General features: G+C 47.2%; 1 protein-coding gene across 6 annotated transcripts in view; it reads left to right on the top strand.

Annotated features, from left to right (window-relative positions):
* PLB1 (phospholipase B1) overlaps positions 1-21,809 on the top strand; it is a 137,140-nt gene that overhangs the window by 49,141 nt on the left and 66,190 nt on the right. For 4 of the 6 annotated variants that reach the window (XM_072767412.1, XM_072767413.1, XM_072767416.1 and 1 more), the window contains 9 exons: positions 2,773-2,835; positions 3,593-3,672; positions 3,968-4,043; positions 4,976-5,071; positions 6,171-6,227; positions 10,510-10,581; positions 11,373-11,447; positions 13,446-13,509; positions 20,746-20,804. In XM_072767412.1, coding sequence (XP_072623513.1) covers positions 2,773-2,835; positions 3,593-3,672; positions 3,968-4,043; positions 4,976-5,071; positions 6,171-6,227; positions 10,510-10,581; positions 11,373-11,447; positions 13,446-13,509; positions 20,746-20,804 — 642 coding nt within the window. The remainder of the gene's footprint in view (positions 1-2,772; positions 2,836-3,592; positions 3,673-3,967; positions 4,044-4,975; positions 5,072-6,170; positions 6,228-10,509; positions 10,582-11,372; positions 11,448-13,445; positions 13,510-20,745; positions 20,805-21,809) is intronic. The other 2 variants (XM_072767417.1, XM_072767418.1) reach the window with 1 other exon arrangement.

Raw genomic sequence — 21,809 nt, 5'->3', positions numbered from 1 at the left:
CAGGTGCAGGGGTGGGGGCAGTAGGAGTGACCCTAAGCCTGCCTGGTCTACAACCTGTGTGGCTGGGCCTGGTGGTAGCTATTTCAGAACTTGAACTACAGATGAATAAATAGGTGTCCATATCTAAAGGCTCAAGGAGCCAGACACAGGAAGAGTGTTTTTAACATACCATCCTCCATACCAGGAAAAGGAAATTGAGGTATAGAGAGGCTGAGTCAATGATCATTCTGTGATAAGGAAAATCAGCTTCCTAGTTAAAACTCCTTTGCCTCTTATGACCCTGATTGTATCTAAGCGCTGAATTTGGGAAATAAAGCAGGATATGTGTGCTCTTGTCACCTGTTGGCCAATGGCCTCCAGTGATAAGGGGAAGCTAGTGTTTTTGTAGGTAGACTGTAACTTCCAGGCCCTTGGGCATTCCTGGGAACAGGACATGAAATGTGTGGCTGTGCTTTTTATTTATGTAGGTGACTATCTACGACTTAAGTCTTTCTTGGAGATAAGTCCCAGTTAGAATTAGTTGAAAGTATAAAGGGGGGCTTAGATACCCAGGTTATGGTGGCACATAAATGGCACACAGACCCTTCTTCAAGAACCTGAAGCTTTAGGTGCATAAGCCACTTGTGGCAGACCAATTAACTGCCCCTGTGCATTCAGCCACCACCCAGGGCAGCCACCAGGCCGTGGCACAGGCTTGGGTGGTTTCTGGAGGTGCTGTCCTCTTTCCTGTGCCCCTCTCCCACAACATAAACTCTTGCCTTCCCCCAAATGCCCCATGTTCCCATGGACTCCTAGCCTACCATCATCTGCCCGCTTCCATTACTGATGTTGGGTCCTGGGAGAATGCTGATGGAGGCCCACGTTCCCTGACCAGCTTTCATGGAACAATATTCCTGCAGATCTCCTGGGTTTGTAGCATATAGACCTTGAAGCCTTATTTCCCTACTTTACTCCTTGTTTTCTCCAGCACCAAGTGAAATTTATACGCCCTGTTTATTCTCTGCTCTGGTCACTATACACACCAACATTTATTCATGAATTTACGCATCCGGGCATTGAAGTGCTCAAACAAGCATCTAGGCATTGCTTCATCCCTCTGCATATCTACTCACCCATCCATCAGTTTTCTACTCACGCATAAATCCATCCTCTCTTCTTACATGCAGGCATGTGCTCTTGTATTTTAAGGAGTTTGTTTACACCAGCATTTGTTTTTTCAAATGTTTGAATGCATTCATTGATGCTTATACTTATTCATGATTCCTTAAAGATAAATACACATTACTTGTATTCAAGCATTCCTATGTGGATTCTTGTGTCCTTTCATGTATATGTGACTTTAAGCATTCTTGTCTACATGACGCATTTCTGTGTGCATGTACCCATTATGCACTATTCACTTTTATTTTTAGTTGGACAATGAACAAATGCTTTTGCCTTAAAAACGAAAACATTGGGATCCCTGGGTGGTGCAGCGGTTTAGCGCCTGCCTTTGGCCCAGGGCGCGATCCTGGAGACCCGGGATCGAGTCCCACGTAGGGCTCCCGGTGCATGGAGCCTGCTTCTCCCTCTGCCTATGTCTCTGCCTCTCTCTCTCTGTGTGACTATCATTAAAAAAAAACAAAAAAAAAAAAACGAAAACATTAAAAGTCAAAGCTCAAATACCCATTTACCACTACCTAAGGAGTTTCTAAAGCAGGGCTTGCCATTGGGGTCAAACCACACAGGGATCCCCAGGGTTTCCTGGGGACGATGGGCAGCAAGGACCTTTCTAGGCAGAGTTCCTAAGACTCTTGTGAAGGGACAGTGTGATACTGAATGTCATGCTTAGGCTGCAGGAAACGGACAAAAGACTTTATCGCTGGCTATGGCAATGAAGCAGGCTGGAGTGGCCTTGAGAGGACACCGTTGCAATCAAAGAGGCGGGGTTGGGAGCTGCCCTTTGTGGCTGTTTCAGCCTGAGTGATTGACAGCTGTCTCCACAGTCCCTGCCCCTGTCCCCCTGGGAGACAGAACAGACTGGCAACTCAACTCGGTCTCCCATGTCTTCCTGTCGGAGCCAAGTTGCCTCAGGGGACAGCTGGTTTGCAGGCTGCTTAGGAGTTTGTCTTGTTGTAAAATTCATTATTAGGGGTTTTTGTTTTTTTGTTTTGTTTTGTTTGTTTTGTTTTTTACCCTGAGAAGGTAAATTCTCAGGGTGATTTTTGTGATCCTCTCCTTTGTTTATTTTCATTACCAACAAATAATTGGGTGGGGTAGGAGTTGTCTTTAAATACCCAGTAACAGAAGCTGGCTCAGATTCTCAGATTCTTTCCCTGAACCCTTCTCTCCCTGGTGACCCGTGTGGCAGGGGAAGGTCTGATAAAAGGGTGCCATGCAGAAGTTTTGAAACCCATCTGTGTCCTTAAATCCTTAAATTCTTAAATCCAGAGTAGTTGGGTCTTCCCTCCCTCCTGGTGAGCTTTAGAATGGCCCTGACCTTGGTTTGCCCTTTCCTGACAAGGAACTGCCATTTGGGGGAGTCTTTTTTTCCTGGTGAGTGATGGGTCGGGGACAGAGTGGACAAAAATCTGGGATCAGACTTATTCCCAAAGGCTAATGGAATCACTTTTATCTGAGGAAAATCTGGTCCCAAAGGGGAACCCAGTTACTCTTGGATTTAAGGACTCAGCTGGAGGAAAGAGGGGAGAGGGTCAGGCTGGCAGGAGCCTGTATATCCTGGGCCCCACGTACTCCTGTCCACCTGCACTCAGCACATTTCTCCTCTCCCAGCAGAGGCACGCGGCAGGAGGCCTGGACATGCTAGCGGGGGTGCTGGACTACCTGCATCAGGAGGTGAGACTCCCCAGGGCCCAGGGACCATAGGCCCAGAGCTGCCCTTCAACACAGACACCTTGGGCAGCCAGGAGGAAGCTGCCCTTTCAAGGGTTGATGGGGCAGCTTCCAGTTTACTCTCCAATGGCCTACAGGCAGATGGAAAAATGGACTTGGGAGGGAGCTCAACACCCAAGGGAAAGACAAAGGGTATGAAGGAGCCTGTCTTCTCACCTTTTAAGGAAAACGTGGGCCAGGGGTCAGGTGTAGAACTCTTCATAATCCAAGAATATTTCTGAGCGAGACTTCTGGGGAGGAAGAAGGGATAGACACAGTCCCTCCCTGGGGTGTCAGAGACCTGTCCCTTTCCTGAGGCCCCTACAGTCCAAGGGCCTTCCCTTTCTAAAGGGACCTTGATGAGCACTGCAGTCCTGAGAATCCAGGGGAGCTCTCACCCCCACCCTCTACTCCCTGGGGAGGCAGCTTTTCTCTCAGTCCCACTGCCGCCAAGATATTGCTTCCCTATTGATGCTGTGGTGGGGAGATGCCCTGCCACCATGACAGATGGATGGTGAATGACACCCTTTTGAATGACCAGGCTGACCATGCTGGCTATGTTGGCAGCTTTGGACAGACTCCAGCCAAACACCTTCCAAGGAGAGGTCCAAACTGTGTTCAACCAGACACCAAAAGGGTTCAAACCCAGGGTTCCAGAGAAGCTCTTGGGGAAGCAATGATGACCTTGCAAATGCTCATCTTTTCTCTTATATCCTCCTAGGTCCCCAATGCATTTGTGAACCTGGTGGATCTCTCTGAGACTCTGGTGGTCTCTCAATGGGACCAAGGGACTCAGCTCAGGTAAAAAAGGAAGTAAAATGAAACCAGCATTTGTTCATTGACTATGTGTCAGGCACAGTAGGGGGCACTTTCCGTGCATCGATCCTATGAGGGCGACCCTACCCTTTATTCTCCCCAACGTGTGCCTCCTTCCTTCTCTGGAACCTCGTAAGATTTCCAACTTCTCCTTCTACTCTCCTTAAGCAACTCCCAGGGTCCCCCCCCCCCTGCCCCCAGCTCCTTTCTTCCCCCATGGGCAGCCTGAATGACAGACACTGCACCCATGCTCTCATTTCTGGTTTGCTTTAACTGGCAGCCCCATGGCAGAGCTCTGCAGGTACTCAGGGGAGACCTCGAAGCTTTCCAAAGTGGTGGCCCAGTGGTCCTATCAGGTAAGCCCACCCTGTAAGACTGGCTGTTGGCCCACAGGGGTGGGTGGTCCGGGAGGAGAACACAGATGGTGGGAACAAGGAGGGAGCAGGCTTCTTAATGTCGGACTTCTTCCACTGAATTCAGGACTGAGTCAGGGAACAAAGAGAGCCCCTCTTCATTCATTTCCCGGCGATGCTTTGATATTCCCTTGTGTAAAGTGGGGACTAAACAGTGTGTGGGTGGGGAGCAGTGGTGGCACCTAAAGTCAAAGATCAAGAACTTTGCAGATTCATTCTGAAATGCTTTTGGTCGTCATCAGCACCTGTAACTTGTATCCGTAGCTGGCGAGTTGGTTTTGCCCAGGCTGGGCTTGCTCCCCAGGCCACAGCCCCTGGGAAAGTCAAGATTCTAGAAGATGAGCCATTCCAGTTTAGAGCAAGGGAGCCAAGGGAGTGTGGATGGCTCAGTGACACCCTCATCCCTGTCCACAAACAACTCAAAGCACAAGTTCCTCCTGACATGTGTTACCATGATTATTTTTATTTAAGAAGGAAGTCCTATATGAAGCTGTAAATGGCTCTTCTCACTTTGGAAATGATATTTTTGGGGTGGTTAATAGCACCTCCTCTACGGAACCTAGCCCTTGAGAAGAGCATGGGAGCCCTAGTGTGTGCTGGCCTGGCATGTATTTCTTGAGCTCCCAGAGAATATATTTCAGGTCCATCTTTGCTATTACCTGATGCCGGGGCTTCAGAGGAAAATGAAAAGCTGATTTAGTTCATCAAAGGGTGCAGAAGTGTGAGAAAAGGGGGAGCTTCTGAATAGTGTCTAATTCAGAACAGCACAGATGAGTGATTCTGACCTCGGGGCCACTCAGAACTCCCTGGTCAGAGAATGGGGCAGGCTGGGGCTTGCTGGTGCTCTGGATACACACCCCTGCTCCCTTCCTCAGGAAAGCTGGAACCATCTCCTGGCCTCCAGCAAGTACAACGAGCAGGAGTCCTTCGTGGTGGTTTTCCAGCCTTTCTTCTATGAGACCCTACCTTTGGTGAGTGAGAGTTGCCATGAAGAGCCTAGACCAAGCTCCCCCTCCCACCCTCACCTCCACAGAAGCCCCAGCCGGGCTGGGCTTCCCCAGGCCTAGCATATGCAGTGCTGGGGGAGAAGTGCTGTGGTACCCTCTTACACCTTCTTGACAATTTCCACACGGAGCTTGGGTAGCCCCATGAGGCAGGTTCTTAGAGGCAGGGCAGCCCAAAGGTAGGGCATGGACTCGAGCCAGGTAGGTCCTGGCTCTGGAACCAGGGCCAGCTGTGTGACCTTGGGCAAGTTGTTTGCACTCTCTGTGCCTTGGCTCTTCATCTGTAAAATCAGGGCTGTTGCTAATATTCTCTCCCTCTAGGGCGATTATCAGGATTATAGGATTAAATACGTATATGGAACTCAGAGCAATACTGGTTCTTGGGAAGCCCTTAGTCCCTCCTAGATATTGTGACTATTCAGGATAGAATCTCTTGGGCAGCACACCATGTTCTTCCCTCTGCACACTCTACATCCATCCCTGGGACGGAGGGTACTTGGAGTTGCCCCACTCCCCAGGTCACTGGGCAAGTACCTCTTGCCCCACTGGGGCTGCCTGGACCATGAGCATTATATGGTGGTTTCACACATGCTCCTCAAGTTTTCTCTGAGGCTTTAGCACCATGCATCTGGGACAGTCCTTCCCTCCAAGCTTCTGGATCTTGCCAGTTGGAGTCATTGTGTCCCCTCTAGGACCTCAGTGATGCTCCGATAGTGGTTTAAAAGGAGGAGGAATATTAGTTCCCATCTTCCCCGCACTCATTGAGACCACACACAATTCACTTCCCTGGCACCTCCCCCTTCTGCTGTTTGGTTCAATATGTACAGCTTCACAATCACAAAGAGCAGCCAGGCATCTGACCTGCCTCTGCAGGCCCTCCCTCACCTCTGAGCCCTGACCCCAGACAGGGTCTTATAAGTGCCTACCAATGTTGGTGAGGATGGGGCTGAGAGAGAGTCTGGATGAGTCAGGGCCACCTCGTCTCTGCCAGAGACAGCTTCAAAGTGCACATCAGGTCACCCCATTCTTAGAGGCGCACAGGCATTCTTATTTGATTCTCTTTCAGGAGGAGCAACCACTTCATGATCCCAGTACACTCGCCTTGAATCTCTGGAACAGCATGGTGAGTGGCTGGGGGTCCCAGGGGGCCACTGTGCCAGCTGGGGGTTTGACACACAGCAAGAGACCTCCACTGCCATACCAACTGTGTCCACTGCTCTGATGAAGGGGCTGCAGGGTGCCTGCAGGACCCCAAGACGATGATTGTGGGCCACCAAGGACCCTTCTCATACTGAAGCCCAGCTCTGACCTCCTGAGGTTTTTACCTTCTCATCCCAGGGCTGGGCCACTGAAGGCTGGCTCTTTCCAGAGGCAGGGGTGGCTCCTCTGAGTCTATGCAGGTGACTTCACTTGGAGTGGGGCACTGCGGATCGGGTTCACATAGCAGTTCCACCACCTTGTGGCTCAAAGGCCCCAGGGTGTTGCCCATAACAAGCATGGACTTTGAATGATGAAGACCTGGGTTCAAGGCCTAATTCCACCCCCTCATAAGCTGTGTGAATGTAGAGCCTCAGCATCCCTTCTACAATCCCCTGATCATAACCCCTGACCCAACGCTATATCTGTGACAGGCTTTCCCCAGACTATGAAAGTCCCCTAGGGCCAGCTGGGGTCAGTCAGAGGGTGGGATATAACACCAAAACTGAAAATTTCCGGGGCACTGGACAGAAACCTGATTTTGCCATCAAAGTTGCCCTATTTTTAGAATTCCAGTGATAGAGAGTTGGTTTTCTTCCTCCTTGGTTTGAAAAATTTCTCCCCCTTCTCAGTTGATGCGCTGAGCTAAGAACCATGGGCAGGTGCCATTCAGCACACATCAGCCAGGAGCAAGGAGAGCAGACAGGGTCCCCAGATGGCCCATAGCAGTGGGTTCACACCATCCCTTAGAGGAGATATCGATTTCCTTTTTGATTTCTTTGCATAAGGACCCTTTAGTGGGCCTGACCCTTGGGTGAGATATTTCCCCAGAAAACCAGTCTGCTGCTGGGATGGGCAGAAAAAAGGAATGTGACCCTTCCTGCACGCACTGCCCTCCCTCCATTCTCTCTCCAGGGGAGAAGGGCTGACTCCAGCTCAGCCAAACCTCTCTCCTCCTCCTCCTATGACAACTCGCTCCCAAGCAACAGAAAGGCACCTACAACATGCCCCACCCTATGCTGGGTCCGATAAAGATAACAAAAGACATGTCAGATGGCCTCTGCCCTTGCTGAACCTAGGCTGTGGCTGGGTCAGGCAGCCCAGAAGAACAAGAGTAAACTTGAACTCAGCCAACGGTGATGTGCTAGACCGCGTGCCCGAAAATGATGTGGGCCAGAGATCAGGAAAGCCCCATGGAGATGGGATTCCGATGGGCTTGGTAGGATGTGTCAGAGGAGGTCAGGGTGGACATTCCCAGGCAAGAGGACTTTTGTGAGCAAAGGGCATGGAGAAAAGAAGGAGTCAATGCATTAGCAAGAGGCTAAGTATGAGGGTGGTCTGCTAAGAGAGGAAGCATGGAGATCAGGGGTCCCTGAGAATGTACAAAGCACCTCGAAGGCCAGAGAGAGAGAAAGCAGATCCAGAGAAAAGGCCCCTCTCCCTCCTCTCTATTCCTCTCTCCTCACCGCACCTCTCTCCACCGCCCCCCATTACACCTTCATCTTGCTGTTGTCATTGGTGGCCATGGCAGCAGTGATAATGAACAGCCCTGACTGAACCCGAGAGCTGTCCTGCACATTCACACAGGCACATGGAACCACAGTGCCCCATGACGCACTTGAGGGTGAGGACAAGGATGAGCCTGAGCAGGCACAGATGGGAACAGAAGGTTTCACACTCAAAGCCAGAGGACTAGGACATGCTAGGTGTCATGAGGGCTCAGAGGAGAGGCAGGCAGCTTTCCTGGGTGCGCAGGTACCCCCACCACCTCCAGACCTGTGCAACCAACATCCAGTCATTTCCCAGTGAGAGCTCTCGAGGTCCCTGCAGCCAGGCCAGCAGAGATGCGGCAGCTCCCCTAGCTGTGTCTGCCCCTGGCTCCCTCAGGGGTGAAATGCAGATTGTCCTTGACTCCCAAAGTGAGTACTGCAGCTAGAGTGCGTGGGCAGCTCCCGCAGGCAAGGATTAATCCTTAAGAAATTAGGACTGTAGCAGGTCCAGCCAAAGCAGCCTGGGTAAAGAGCCAGAAAACCTGAGCTCTGGTTCCAGCTGTGTTTTTGGTTGTTTCTTGAGGTGAATCATGTGGTCTTTCAGGCCTCCATTTTCTCCACTTGCCAAAGGGGCGTGGTGACCCTCAGCCAACCTCAGGGGGCTGGGCCAAAGTACATGAGGGCTTCACCCTTGGGTTCACTCCTGTGTCTGCTCAGGGGCATGAGGTGGGCAGGAGTCTTCTGCCTCGACCTCCTTCGGTCTCTGCTGTGTCGGGTTTCATTGAGACCACAGAGATGAAAGCGAGGTATGTCCATCCAAGGCCAGGTTCACTGACTCAGAGGGCCACCCACCTCCATGCGGAGCACAGAAAGGCCGACACAATCTCTGTGACCACAGGGCCTCCAGTTCTGCTGCTCCCCTCCCCTACCATGCCCCAAGACACTTTGGAGGGAGGGGGGTGCTGTGTAGGCTTGCACTGGCATCCAGCATCTGCTCTCCCCAGCCAAGCTTCAGGGTACAAGTAAGCTCTGAGGGCCGGCAACACACCTGCAAGAGCCGGGGTGAGCAGCCCTGCTTCTGAAACACCCCTGGAATCGCCCCAGCACAGCATACCCCCAGACTGAGGCTGAGCTTCTGGCACAAAGCTGGATGATTTTGTGTTGGAGACATCACTCATTCCCTTGGCCCCTTCTGCCACCGCTACTGCCTCCTCAATAATTTCTGATTATCCTTATGCAATGCTAGTTCTGAAGAGACCCGCCTTTGGGGAACTCCATTTCCAGATCCTTGTGGCCACAGACCCCCCCTCCACCCCACCCCGCTGCACCCCAAGCCCCCTGCCAAGTGTTGGAGCGGGGGCGGGGTGGGGCAGGGCTAGCTGAGAACCCTCAGGAACTGCTCAGCTGAGTGGCAATTCTCCTGGGAGACAATGTCTAAGGTCATCCCTCCCACGTTCCAGTTAACTCCAGTGTGGGGGGGAGGCTGTGGGGAAATGTGGGTGATTCCGGGGCTGACAGGTGGAGCTCTCGAGAGCACGGGGGCCAGTGCCCACCATCCTCAGAGCCTAGGTGCCCTGGAGCACAGAGGGGTGGGAGGAAGGACAGTGGGAGGGGACGTCTGCACTGGCCACATCTTTCTGCATGCTCTCTGAGCACGGAGAACGGCAGAGAGTCCGAGTGGGAAGGAAGTAGGAGACTCATAAAGAGACAGTTGGGGAAATCCTCTTAAAGGAAAGTGTCAATTCAGGCCTATGAACTTCCCGTCGTTAAGATGCTTAAAAAACAGACTCTGCTATGTCCATTCCACCAGAATTAGTAAAATCTGACTCTCCCAAACTTTCTTTCCAGACTCTCTTATTGATTAGATTATTGAAAGATTGGAGGAGAGAAGGCAGCAGGCCACTGGAACCCCCCCCGCCCCCTTGCAGAGGGCAGCCTTGAACATTCTGGGTAGGACCTCCCATTTCTAGGAGTATCTACTTTCAGAATAAAACTGAACGAAAGTGGGAACCCCAGTTCCTCCTCCAGCCTTTGAGCTAAAGGGTTGCCACTCCTTTTCCAAAAGGTTAAGTTAATTACACTCTCTTATCTGACTTTGTCCATTTGGGTGAGGAGCTAATCCCAAGAAGGGTAAAGGTCTCTCCTCGCTTCTTGTTTATGGGGCACAGACGCTAGGATAAGATATTGCTGAAGGATCTAAAATCCTCATGGAGGATGGCAAGGCCCATGGCTGAGCCAGACAGGGCTCTCCATCTGGTAGCCTCCTGCCTTTTGTGTCCTTTGTCAAGTCATTGGAAGAGAGGTGAGGAACAAAGGTGCACAAGAGCCTAGTACCTGTGGGCAATAGGGCTGACAGGAATCAGGAGTTTCCCAAGTGGTGGAATAGCAGGTGCAAAAGGAACCATCTTCTCTCAAAGCCACCTTATCCTTTAAGTGCTCACATGTGTATAATGACTATTTAGAGGTAACAAAAGGAACTTTAGGGGTGTCTGGGTGGCTCGGTCAGTTAAGTGACTGACTCTTGGCTTCAGCTCAGGTCATGATCTCAGGGTTCTGAGCTCAAGCCCCACGTCAGACTCCCTGCTCGGTAAGGGAGTCTGCTGCCTGCTGGCCGAGGGTCACACTCGGAGAAGTGCTGGGTGAATGAGCCTCTCTCAGTGGTACCCCAGGATGTGGCCACCTCTGCAAGACTTCTCTAAGAATCACTTCCTTTTCCAGATGGAGCCAGCAGGACAGAAAGGTGAGCCATTCAGTGCAAGAGAAAGAAGGCCGGTGAAATGTCCTTCTCAGGTAGGCCAGAACTGGGGAGGGGAGGGTGTCTCTTGCTGAGTTGGGGAGAGAGATGAGGTCATGAAGGAGTGGGCTTTGCTGTGACATGGGTCTTCCCTGGCTAAGACATTATCCCCATTAGAGTCTTGGCTTGGCTCTTCTGGTCTAGGCACAGCTTTACGTACTTGACACACCTAAGGTTTACACCTGTGGGTCAGGAGAGCCATATTAGCAGAACTGAGGCCCCTTCTACACCTGTAGAGGGCATGGGCCCAAAGCCATAGCTTACCTGGTCCCAAATGTGAGGATGGGTGTCTTAAATAATGTGCCTAATATATAGTAGGTATTAAATTAATGTTACTGAATAAATGATGAGAAAAGACAAACTGAACATAGGAGAATTCCTTTACATTTAATGCTAGTTAAATTTTTGGCTTTCTTGCTGAATTGGTAAGTCTTGTTACTGGGCTGTAAGAACTATATAATTCACCCATTTCCCTCTTTGCCTTGGCTGCCAGGAAGCCTAAAATTAAGTTCTCTTTTTATGGAAATATGTATACTTTGCCTGGTAGCATGAAGCTCAGGTAGCAAGAGAGGTCGACTGTTGCAAATGGGCAATTTCAAAGCATTAAATGAGCTTCTTCAGAGAACTAATGAGCAGTGCAGAGAAGAAAAGCCAGAGAATGGTTTTCTCATCATTTCAAGGATGGTATAAAAGTTCCAAACTGGCCAAAGCCATTAATGGATGATAAAGATGATTGAATGATATGGATTTCTAGGTCATGGTTACAATGTATTACCTTCTTCTGCAGGAGAATCCCTATCTGTTCACCTACAAGAACAGCAACTACAGGCCCAGGCTGCCAAAATCTCATGAAAAGATTGAGGTACGGTGATGTTTTCTGTGACTGGCAAACGTGCAAATGAACCAGGGGTGGTACCCCTTGCTGAGTCTTTGGAATCTTCCACGTGGTTCTCTAGGTTCTGGAACCCCATGAGCAGGCTGGAGAGGGTAAAGGGTCAAGTCTGTGGCTGCCCCCTGGGTGCTTGAGGCAGGTCTGCCTCACAGCTCCACCTCAGCCACCAGCATCCTGAGGCTTCAGAGGCCTATTGGGGTGCTCAGCCCTGCCTGCTTCCTGTCTATGCTGATGTAAAACAAGAATCCTCAGGTCTTTCCCAAATCTCTGACAGGTCCTTTTAAACTCATCTGAACCCTAAATCTGAGGAGAAAGTTAAGAAAAAGCAGAGAAATGTGATAAAGTCTGAAACCACTCAGCATGGAGACCAAAAGTTGGTGCATACCTTCTGGGGGCCACCTCCCACTTAACGCCTCACTTGGTGCTTATCTCATGAGTCTTTCTCTGATATTTCCTGTCAAGATTAGATAGGGCACCCTGCACTCCTCTGAGGAGCCAGGAAACACTTGAAGGCTATGTCCGCATTCTCAGAGGACTGGAGACCAATGCAAGTTGAGACAAATTTTGTACTAGAGCCATCCCTGCCTGCCTGTCGTATAAAAGAGGGTGAGATTTACTCCAGGTGGCAAAGGCAAAGCTGACAGCCTGGGTTCCCACCACAAAGCCTGAGAGATATAATGTGAAAGATTGTTGACTTATCAACATGTCCCATACTCTCTAACTAATATCTCAGCAATGAGGATACATTTGGGAGGCAACATAGCACCATAAAGTGAGAGTACTGGCTCTGGGTTCAAATTCAGACTCTTCCACTTACTAGCTCTATGTCCTTGGGCAAGGCACTTAGCATCTTTGTTCCTTGGTGTTTTTAAATCTGTGAAATGATAGTCACAGCCCTATCTCAGAGTTGTTATTAAATTATAATACGTTCATAAGTATGAAGCACATCTACTAGTATCTGTTCTGCCTTGAGTTCTATAAAAGGGTTGCTATTATTGTCCTCTGATAAGAGGGAGCAACACATTCTCTTGGGGTACATTTACAGAATACCTTCTCTGTACCACTAGAATACAGGGGCTCAGAGCAGGTGCCTTGTCACTATTTGTTGAATGACTAAATGGGTAGGTGTATGGAGGAGTACCAGGCTTAAGGGATAAAACCACAAATAAAATACATTGCTTGTTCCAAGGAATTCAGGCCAGTGGAACCAACCAGCAATTGTAACATAGTGTAGTGAGTCCTATAAAGAATCCATGGGTATTCTGGAAATACAGAGGAAGCAACCAACCAGAGAGAGTTGACAAGGCTTCCCAAAGAGTACAAATGACCGCAGCCTTGAAGGATGACTAAAGGTGACCAGGTGGATGGGAGTATGGAAACATGGAGGGAGGGAAAGGAAAGGGAGAATGGAGATAAACTTGGGCAGACACAGAGCATGAGAACAGGGTCAAGAGCTGATGGTTTAGAATGTCAGGGTCCTCTTGGGATGTGCTAAGGAAAATGGACTTCATGCTGATGTCAAGGCAGAAGAAATGTGTTTTTTTTTTTCAACCAACAAATTTTTATTGAGCATCCACTATGCACCATTCTGGGCTATAAGGATAGAGTACACGAAACAGACAAAAATCCCTGCTTTCACTGAGAATTTGGATGGGAGGGTGGGGTGGCTGGCACAGTTGTATTAATGCTGGGGGAGAGAGAATGTCATCTTTATGGGCTCTGAAGGCTGTAGATGCTGCAGTATTTTAGGCAAAACTAACACAGGCCTGGGCATAGGAGAGGGGACAGGATGGGGGGAGCATTTAGGAAAGGACGTCATGGACGCTTGGATAGGAGCGTTGAAGGAGAGGGAGGATCTTAAGGGATACCTAGGATTCTATGTTGACTAGTGTTTTCCAAATAGAGGCTCTGCTTCTCACCTAGTTTCCTACATTCCAAGATCCTATTTCTCTGTGCATCCCATTGCAGGTGAGAGATGGAATGGAAATCAGGTGCCCTGACAAGGACCCCTCCGACACGATTCCCACCTCAGGTATGTGGTTCAAATCAAGCGATTTTTAACCTCATTTGATGCCTGAAATCATCAGCCTAACGGCAACTTTAACAGTCTTTCCACACAGTCTGAGATACACCTGAGAGGTTTTCTCCAAGGGCAGAGAGAGCTCTGGGTGTATATTTGTAAGTGCATTCTTGTGTTTGATTATTTTTTAACTAGAATAGGATAACACCATTATCAGAAAGCATTTATTAACATTAACTGTGTGCCAGGTCTTATTCTGTAAAGAGCCCAGTGTGAGTTGTGTGAGCTGCTGTCATTGTCCCAGCCTTTAAGCTTTGATGAAGTGAATTTGTTTTCCAAAAAGCAAAAGTATCTTTAAACAGGAAGCAGAAATAACCAGTCCATACTGCATGTCAGAGCTTTATACAGGATGCACTCAAACACTGCGCAGAACAGGAAAGCATGCCATCTTATAAACATGCTGTTCTCACTGCTTCTCAGTATTTCCAAAATGACTGTTGCTGGGCTATGAAAATGAAACTCATGGAATGTTCCAGGCAGACACCCTCCCCAAAAGGGGGGTTGTCTCAGGACTAAGTCTTTTCCTCCAGGTGAGCCAACCTCAGAGTGATGATTGTATGTGCATGACTATGGGCAGTCATGGGGGTCAGGGGTGCTGTATGTTGATCTGCAGGACTCAAAACATTAGCCCAGGAACATTCCTGCAACAGTGCGATAGGTTCCCCTGCTTGGTCCTAGACGGTTACTGGTCTGTTCATGGATTTATTCGTCTGTTCATTCATTTATTAGATGATTGCTGAATGCTTCCTAGGTGTCTTCCAAGATGGAAAATTAGGTTTGGAGATGTCACAGTGCCTAGCAGGATTCTTTCAGGGATGCAAATCTTTCTAGTCAGACTTCCTTTTGTTGAGTGTTAGTAGAACAACTAACTGTCAGCCTGCCCTTTCATGCATTCTTAGCTCTCCACACTCAAATTAAGCTGTATGACTGGCAAGTATGTTAAAAATGCTTGTACCAGAGCTTCAGTATATAACCAGCTCTTGTTCTAAGTTGCAAAACAATGGAATAGGTGATAAGGCTCTTATGTGCACACATATTTAGTCTTTAGATTTTTCCCTCCTTCATATTTGGCAACAACTCATTCCTGTTTGTTAGTTTACTAGTAGAACTTTAGCAGCAGAAACAAATGATTAGTTTCATACATAGGCCTTCTTCTAGCAAAACCCCCAAACATGTATGTGTATATATATGCATATATATATACATATATGCGTATATATGTATTTATATATTCATATATATGTCTGTACATATGTGTGCACGTATGGTAGACAGAAAGGGAGAATTTGAATGATTTAATCACCATACTCTTTACAGAGAAATGGTCTCCATCTCCTTTGTAATCTTATCACTCTGAGAGGATGAGCTATAAAGCATTTTGCAATCTGTCCAAATTATGCTCCTGTCATGTCAGTGATAACCAACCAATCCATTAGAACATATGTCAACATCTAAAACCAAATAAAATGTGAACCTCCTCTTTATTCCCTGCCCCTGAGGATTATTGTGTTTATTGGCATGTACAGATACAAGCACGAGAAATCTTAAGACCTTGAGATTGGAAGATACTCTAGTGATAGGGATTGTCTGAGTAAGCAAATGGATAGATTTAGGTCTCCTTGATCTAACCGAGTGCACATGGAACCAAAATGCTGACTCACTCCAGCTGGGCAGCAGCCCTCCTGAATGAGAGCAGGAGGGCCTACCCTTCTAAGTCCTGCCTAAAAGGTGTCATTTAGGAAAATGGCCATAACTAACTGGACAATAATGAAAAACACGTTACAGTGCGTGATCTGTGATTGGACATTTTAACCATCCCTGTGATTGTTGGAGTAGTTAAAAAGACGTAGCATGGGGCCACCTTATTGGTTTTCCTTGATAGTTGTCACTTATCTGGTGAGGTCATTCACTCCTCTGGAGATCATGTTTGTGATTTCTAATTGAGGTGATGGCATCTGATGCATACCTACAAGAGCAGGCCATCTTATCTTTATACCTCCAATGACTCAGCACATAGTATGAGCCCAGTAAATGATCACTGAATTAATCTTAATAAGTATTTTTAATTCAGCTAATCAGCAGTTCTGAGTTGAAAAAGATCTTCAAACCTACTAGATCAAAGTGGCTTCCATTAAAACAACTTTTCACTAAGACTCTGTATAAAATAACTGTTTTGCCTTCATAGTTCTTTTCAAAAACCTCTCTTGTCATCATCTTCCCTAGTTTCTCTCCAACAGCCTACAGATACACTGAGCTAACCAAAAGTGGTGTTTCAGCTTAAGGTATTGCCTTCATCAACAGGACACAGCCCCCAGCAACCTGGGTGCCTTACTCATTCCATCTGGAGCCCACAGGTGATGAACCTCCTCTTCCACTAATCTATGAGGCTTTGGAATGAGATATATAGAGTTAATGTGATTTTTTTATACCTAATTGGTATTTGGTAGCCAGATAAAAATAAAAACCACCAAATTTTCCTCCCGGTCAGTGCATACGTGCACTTTGTTGAGTGCTATCTCCTGTGGGCTTTATAATTTTGTACATACTTGCATCATTTTCTATTACTCCATGGCCTGCCCCTAACATAGTTGGGATGACTAAGAAAAATATGTTGGACCTGGCAACTGACCTAAAGCTTTCTCAGTGAGAAAAAGAGTAGCATTTTGCAAACAAAAGAGTAGCAATCTGGACCCAGGACAATGGTTCTTGGTTATCTGTGGAAGTTGGCTATCTTGAAGCTAAGCTGCTGATTCCATGCAGAGGGAAAAATTCATAGTATTTGAAAATAGAGATTCATAAATAGAGATGCCACAGTCATCAATAGTATATATTCAGAAGTTCATTTACATTCAGTGAAGACCTTGATTCCTTTCTAAGTCCTTGATGTCATTTATTTTACCCATTTGACTAAAATGAGCTATTCAAAAGTTGATTTGAAAAATGCCAAGTTACAGCACCAGGGTGCTCGCTAAGGGTTTCCTTTTGTTGTGAGCTGGCAGTTGAACATCCAGTGTAGACTCTGCAGAGTCTATCTTCACCACCTGCTCATGGGTCTTGGTATGTAACCTAACCTGGGACTAGGAAGTAATGATGCCCCACAGGGATTAATAGCCTGCTTGTCCCTCGGTGGGACCAGTCTACTGAGCAAGTTCAAAATCACCCGAAGACCCTTGGATGAATAAGTATTTCCTTTCCCTGAAGTCTCCATCATTTAAAGCTTTGAGTAAAGGCTCTGACAGAGAGCCTCTAATTTAGCCTATTATTCAACTTAGCACATGTCTTGAGCTCCTACATCCAAGGTGTGTATTTTTTCATATAAACCCACACTAAAGCACTTCCAAGGCAGAAACAAGGCTCTAACATTGTGCCAGCAATTTACTACCATTGCAGAAGGCTTAACCTAAGTCCTTAAAATGAGAGAGCACATGGGTTGGGCAGTCCTAGCTAACAATGAGGAGAAAGCTGGTTTTTCAGATAATGGCTCCAGGTGGTTCAAGCTGTTGGGTTGTACCAGACAAAACTCCAAAGTGTCAAGTCTTTTCCCTATTCTATAGTCTACTATGTCCTTGCTATTCATGACATTTCGTCATAGTTTGAATGGCCTTCTAATAAGAGGCCCCCCTCTGTAGAAATCTTGATGAGTTATTGATGTATTTATCAACTCCTTTCAGGGTAGTGGACAGTTTGTACCAGATAATGTTTAGCTAATCAGCCCGCATAAATTTAATCTTATCTCTAAACAGTTCTTTCTCCAAGGAGAGCAATTGCTGAAGTGCTTTGCTGTGTTTCCAGGCTGTGTCTTTGTCATACATGATGATGTTAACAAAGCTCAAATCAAGGTCTACAGAATATTAAACAAATGAAACATGTCGGGCTCTATCTTAATAAAATCCCAGATAAGCCAGACTCCTCCCACTTATGCTTGGATCATTTGGTTTGTTATCTCTCAAAGGAAATCCTTCAGAACAACAGGAGAACCCCCCCCCCATCAATCTGTCCACACATACATACACACCCATGAATGTGGACATGCATGCGCATATGTATGTGTGTATGTTTCCTTAGCTAAAAATTTAGGTGATAGGATGACCAGTTTCAGCTGCCTCTTTAGCAAACTGTAATGTGCTTTTGGAGAAAATCTGTCCATCTCTTCCACATTTTACCAGCTTCAAAGATTTCCCCTAACCTTTGCCCGCTAGCAAGTATTCACAGTATTCACTGTGTATATCATACATTATGGCAACAAGAATACAGTGATTGACTGTCATCACCAGGAACTAATTTAAGTGCTCCAGAGTTGAGGGAAGGAGGTCTTATTTTCTGTTTTGTTGCCTTTTTTACCCATAGCCCAATTTCTTTGAGAAGAGGTCATTTTAAAGTTCTCAGGCTCAACCCCATGGATGTGTGCTAATGTGTGCAGCTGGCTTTGTGATTTGATATTGTTCTTCTAACCACATATCCTTAGCCCACCCCCTCCCAAGACCTAGTAAAGCAGAACTCTGAGGGTAGGAACCGACCATCTGTGTTTTAACAAGCTCTCCAGATGATTCTGATGCATGCTCAAATTTGAGGACCACTAATCTATATATTTTGCATACACACATTCACAATTATGTATGTGTTAGTTTACATGCTGTCATAGGAAGAAGCAGGGACTTTTACTTTTCCAGTGAGAGCATATCCTCAGTGGGAGTGACCGCTCTCCATCTGCAGACAGCATGGAAGTCAGGTAGAAAAGATGTCTCCACGGAAGGAGATAAGGCTTGGAGATCTCTTCGAACATTGTTTCCGCTGAGTGTTAATACAGCTTCTTGTGCAGGTATAATTCTAAAACCATGATTTGGATGTTGATGGGTGAAGTGATAGATAGCCCAGTGGGTCAAAAGCATCTGGTTCTGTTTCGCTGGATGTGTTACCAAATGATTTGACAAGGAAGGGCTGTCAAGAAGGCCTCCATGCAGACAAGTTTCCTTTTTCCATCTTAAGCAACAGACCCCTGAGATAACAGGTTTCCCCCACCCCCACTCTGGAGTCATGGGCCACTCCCTGGTACGGATGTTGTATTAGATCCTCCCAAGGCACGAAACTTAACTGACAGTTTAGTGAAGTATTGCAACCACCAGAGACAATGGAAAGTACATCTGAGAGGAAAGATGGAGCCAGGCAAAGTTAGGGTGACTACAGGACTAAAGTACTCTGGGGGAGTGGGGAGTAAGTTGTGATTTGAGGGGGCAGAGCTTCATACAGCATAGGACCACAGAGCTGTGGTCCTCCAAGTGCACGTGGATTCATGTTCACACGGGTATAAGGTAGAGGGGTAGAGAGCTACTGTACAGGTGTATATATGCAAGTAATTCTCCATATAGCAGTATTCATGTGGCTCTCCTAGCTTGTTAGCCAGGCATAAAAGGCCCATGGCCCTAACTCACCTTTGCAATGTAATTTTGTGCTAGTCTCCTTTACAGACCCTTCACTGAAGCCAGAGTGTACAACTATCCGTTCTTTACAGACATCACACACTTTACCATACCACATGCATTCTTTATGCTTTTCCCTCCATCCCCCACCTCACTCTTCCCTCATCCTCATCTCATATTGCACATTCAAATACTACCTTCTCTGTAAAGCCTGCTCTGAACCACACACCCCGCAGGGGTAAATCATCCTGCAACTTCAGAACTTCTTATCACTTTATATCTCTCAGAGTTTATCAGCTTATAAATAATTATAACTGGGATGTTTCTCATTTCTTCCTTAGCTTCCGAGTTTCTTTAGAGCTCTGTTTCTGATCACTTCGTAGTCTCCAGAGCACCCAGCCACTGCTTGGTGGTATGTTTGTCATGAGTAAATAGCTGTTTGGCTACATTATAGTACATGTGCAAACTCAAAAGATGAAAAAAATAGTCAGACTGTCAAAAATAGTATAGTGATTTCTCAAAAAGCTAAGCATAGGATTATCTTATGGTTACCAATTCCACTCCTCGGTATATACACCAAATAATTGAAAACAGTCATTTAAATAGTGCTTACACATGAATGTTCATAGCACCACTACAACAGCCACAAGATGGAAACACTCAAATGTCCCACAGCAGATTAATTGGTAAGCAAGATGTGGTTATATCCATACAATAGGTTATTATTTAGCCATAAAAAGGAACAAAATATTGGCATAACATGGATGAACCTCAAAATCATTATACAAAGGGGAAGAAGCCAGACACAAAAGGACCAAATGGAATTTCATATATAAATGGAATTATATATGAAATAGCCAGAATAGGTAAATCCATAGAGTGCAAATTCATGGTTGTCAGGAGCTCAGGGGAGCACAAAGTCAGTGCTTTATAAGCGCAGGTCTCCTTTGGGGGTAAAATGAAAATGTTTTGGAACCAGATAGAGGTCACAGTCATCTAACCATTGCAAATGTGCTAAATGCCCCTGAATTGTTGATTTTAAAATGGTTAATTTTATGTTATATGAACTTCACCTTGATTTTAAAAAATGAGTCACTGGTAGAAAAGCATGTTCCTTTTCACTTTAGAAAAACTGGGGGAAAAAAAAAAAAAAAAACTGGGGGAATCCCTGGGTGGCTCAGCAGTTTGGCGTCTGTCTTTGGCCCAGGGCCTGATCCTGGAGTCCCAGGATTGGGGATAGATTCCTGCATCGGGCTCACAGCATGGAGCCTGCTTCTCCCTCTGCCTGTGTCTCTGCCTCTCTCTCTCTCTGTCTATCATGAATAAATAAATAAATAAATCTTAAAAAAGAAAAAGAAAAACCGAGCTAATTTTTTTTAATAGGGTGATACTAGATTTTCTCCCAATTATCAGCAGATCCTAGAATAGGTTGTGTTGGTTACATCTTTACCACAATTCCTGCCTTACTCTCAAGACCACATTCCAGGGGCTGTTTCAGGCATCAGGTTTCACTGAAGGCCCCAGACTCCCCTCTGAAAGAGGGTCGGACTTCTTGCCTTCTTGTTCCCGAGGCACCAAAGGAGAGAGAGAGAGAGGCTGCTCCATGGCTGATACTGTTGAGTCTTATGACAAGGATGGGCTGTTAATATCTCTGTCCAAGCTGAACTGCCATTACAAATAGACTTTCTCTCAGTTTTCCTGGAAGGTCTTCATTCATTTTCAGAGGAGATAAGAACCCTTGTCTGCCATTAACTCGCAAGTGTAATCTCAGTTCACAGGTTGAAACCGGCTGACATCAAGGTAATTGGAGCCCTGGGCGACTCTCTGACGGTAAGTTACCCCGACTGTGGAAGGATGGGGCACTGGGGAGGAGATCTTGACCCCTATGGGAGCCTGGAGAGAAGAACTCTCAGCTCTGGCCCCTCTCTGGTCTGGCCCGCCTCCCCTGGACCAGCATTTGTGACCCATCACCTTTCCCCACGCCTGTCCTAACCCTGTATTCCTCTCCCAGCTATGGAATGAGGGAGTGAGCAGAAACTGGGGGGACCTCAGAGGGAGCAGCTGTGATAGAAGTGACTCAGCCCAGATCTCCCAGCCTGGCAGTGGTGGGCGGATTGGACTAGGTCTCCCCCACAGTGTGGGGCTCCTTCCAAGACCTGGCACTCCTCAGGGAGGAAATTAAAGGAGGGTGAAGAGAGGATGAGACAGGAGCAGATGCTAATGGGGTAGGGGGAGGGATGAGGGGAAGAGAGGGAGGTACTCCAAATGATCCCAGCCCACCTCTGCAGCCACTTTGTGGTGACCCCTCAGGCCTGCAAAGTGCTATCCATGAAAAGCAGGATCAGGCTCTAGGGAGACTGGGTGGAGGTTCCTAGAGGCTCCCAGACACGAGCTTCTGTTCATTAGCCGCTCATTACAGACGGACCCAGCTGCTGTTCTCTGGGTCAGTAGAATTCAGGGCCTCCAGTGGAATCTTGCCCAAAGACCAGCAGCAGATACCTTTCACATCTGTGGCCTGTTAGCATTTGATCTATCTCATTTGGCGGCATCAATGCAATCCTATGAAATATGACTCTCCTTCAAATTAACCCATAAAGGAGATAAAGCTGTGCAGGTGAACTGAGTGCCTGCAACACATAGCTCACAGGTGCTGAACCAGCACCAGCACTCCCAGTCCTGACTCCCAAGTCCAGAATCCTCTCCCTGTACTGTAGCTGTGTCCTCCGTGACCCCTCAGCGACTCTTCACCCCAACCACCCTACTGCTTGTAACTTTCCAGAAGGATAAGCGGGATGGTCCTTAGCACTGCTTATCCCAACCACTTCCTGCTGGATG

The sequence above is a fragment of the Vulpes vulpes genome, chromosome 8 (assembly GCF_048418805.1).
Source record: "Vulpes vulpes isolate BD-2025 chromosome 8, VulVul3, whole genome shotgun sequence".
NCBI classification, from domain to species: domain Eukaryota; kingdom Metazoa; phylum Chordata; class Mammalia; order Carnivora; family Canidae; genus Vulpes; species Vulpes vulpes.
The sequence above is the reverse complement of the archived record's forward strand: the minus strand, read 5'-3'. Positions and strand labels throughout refer to the sequence as shown.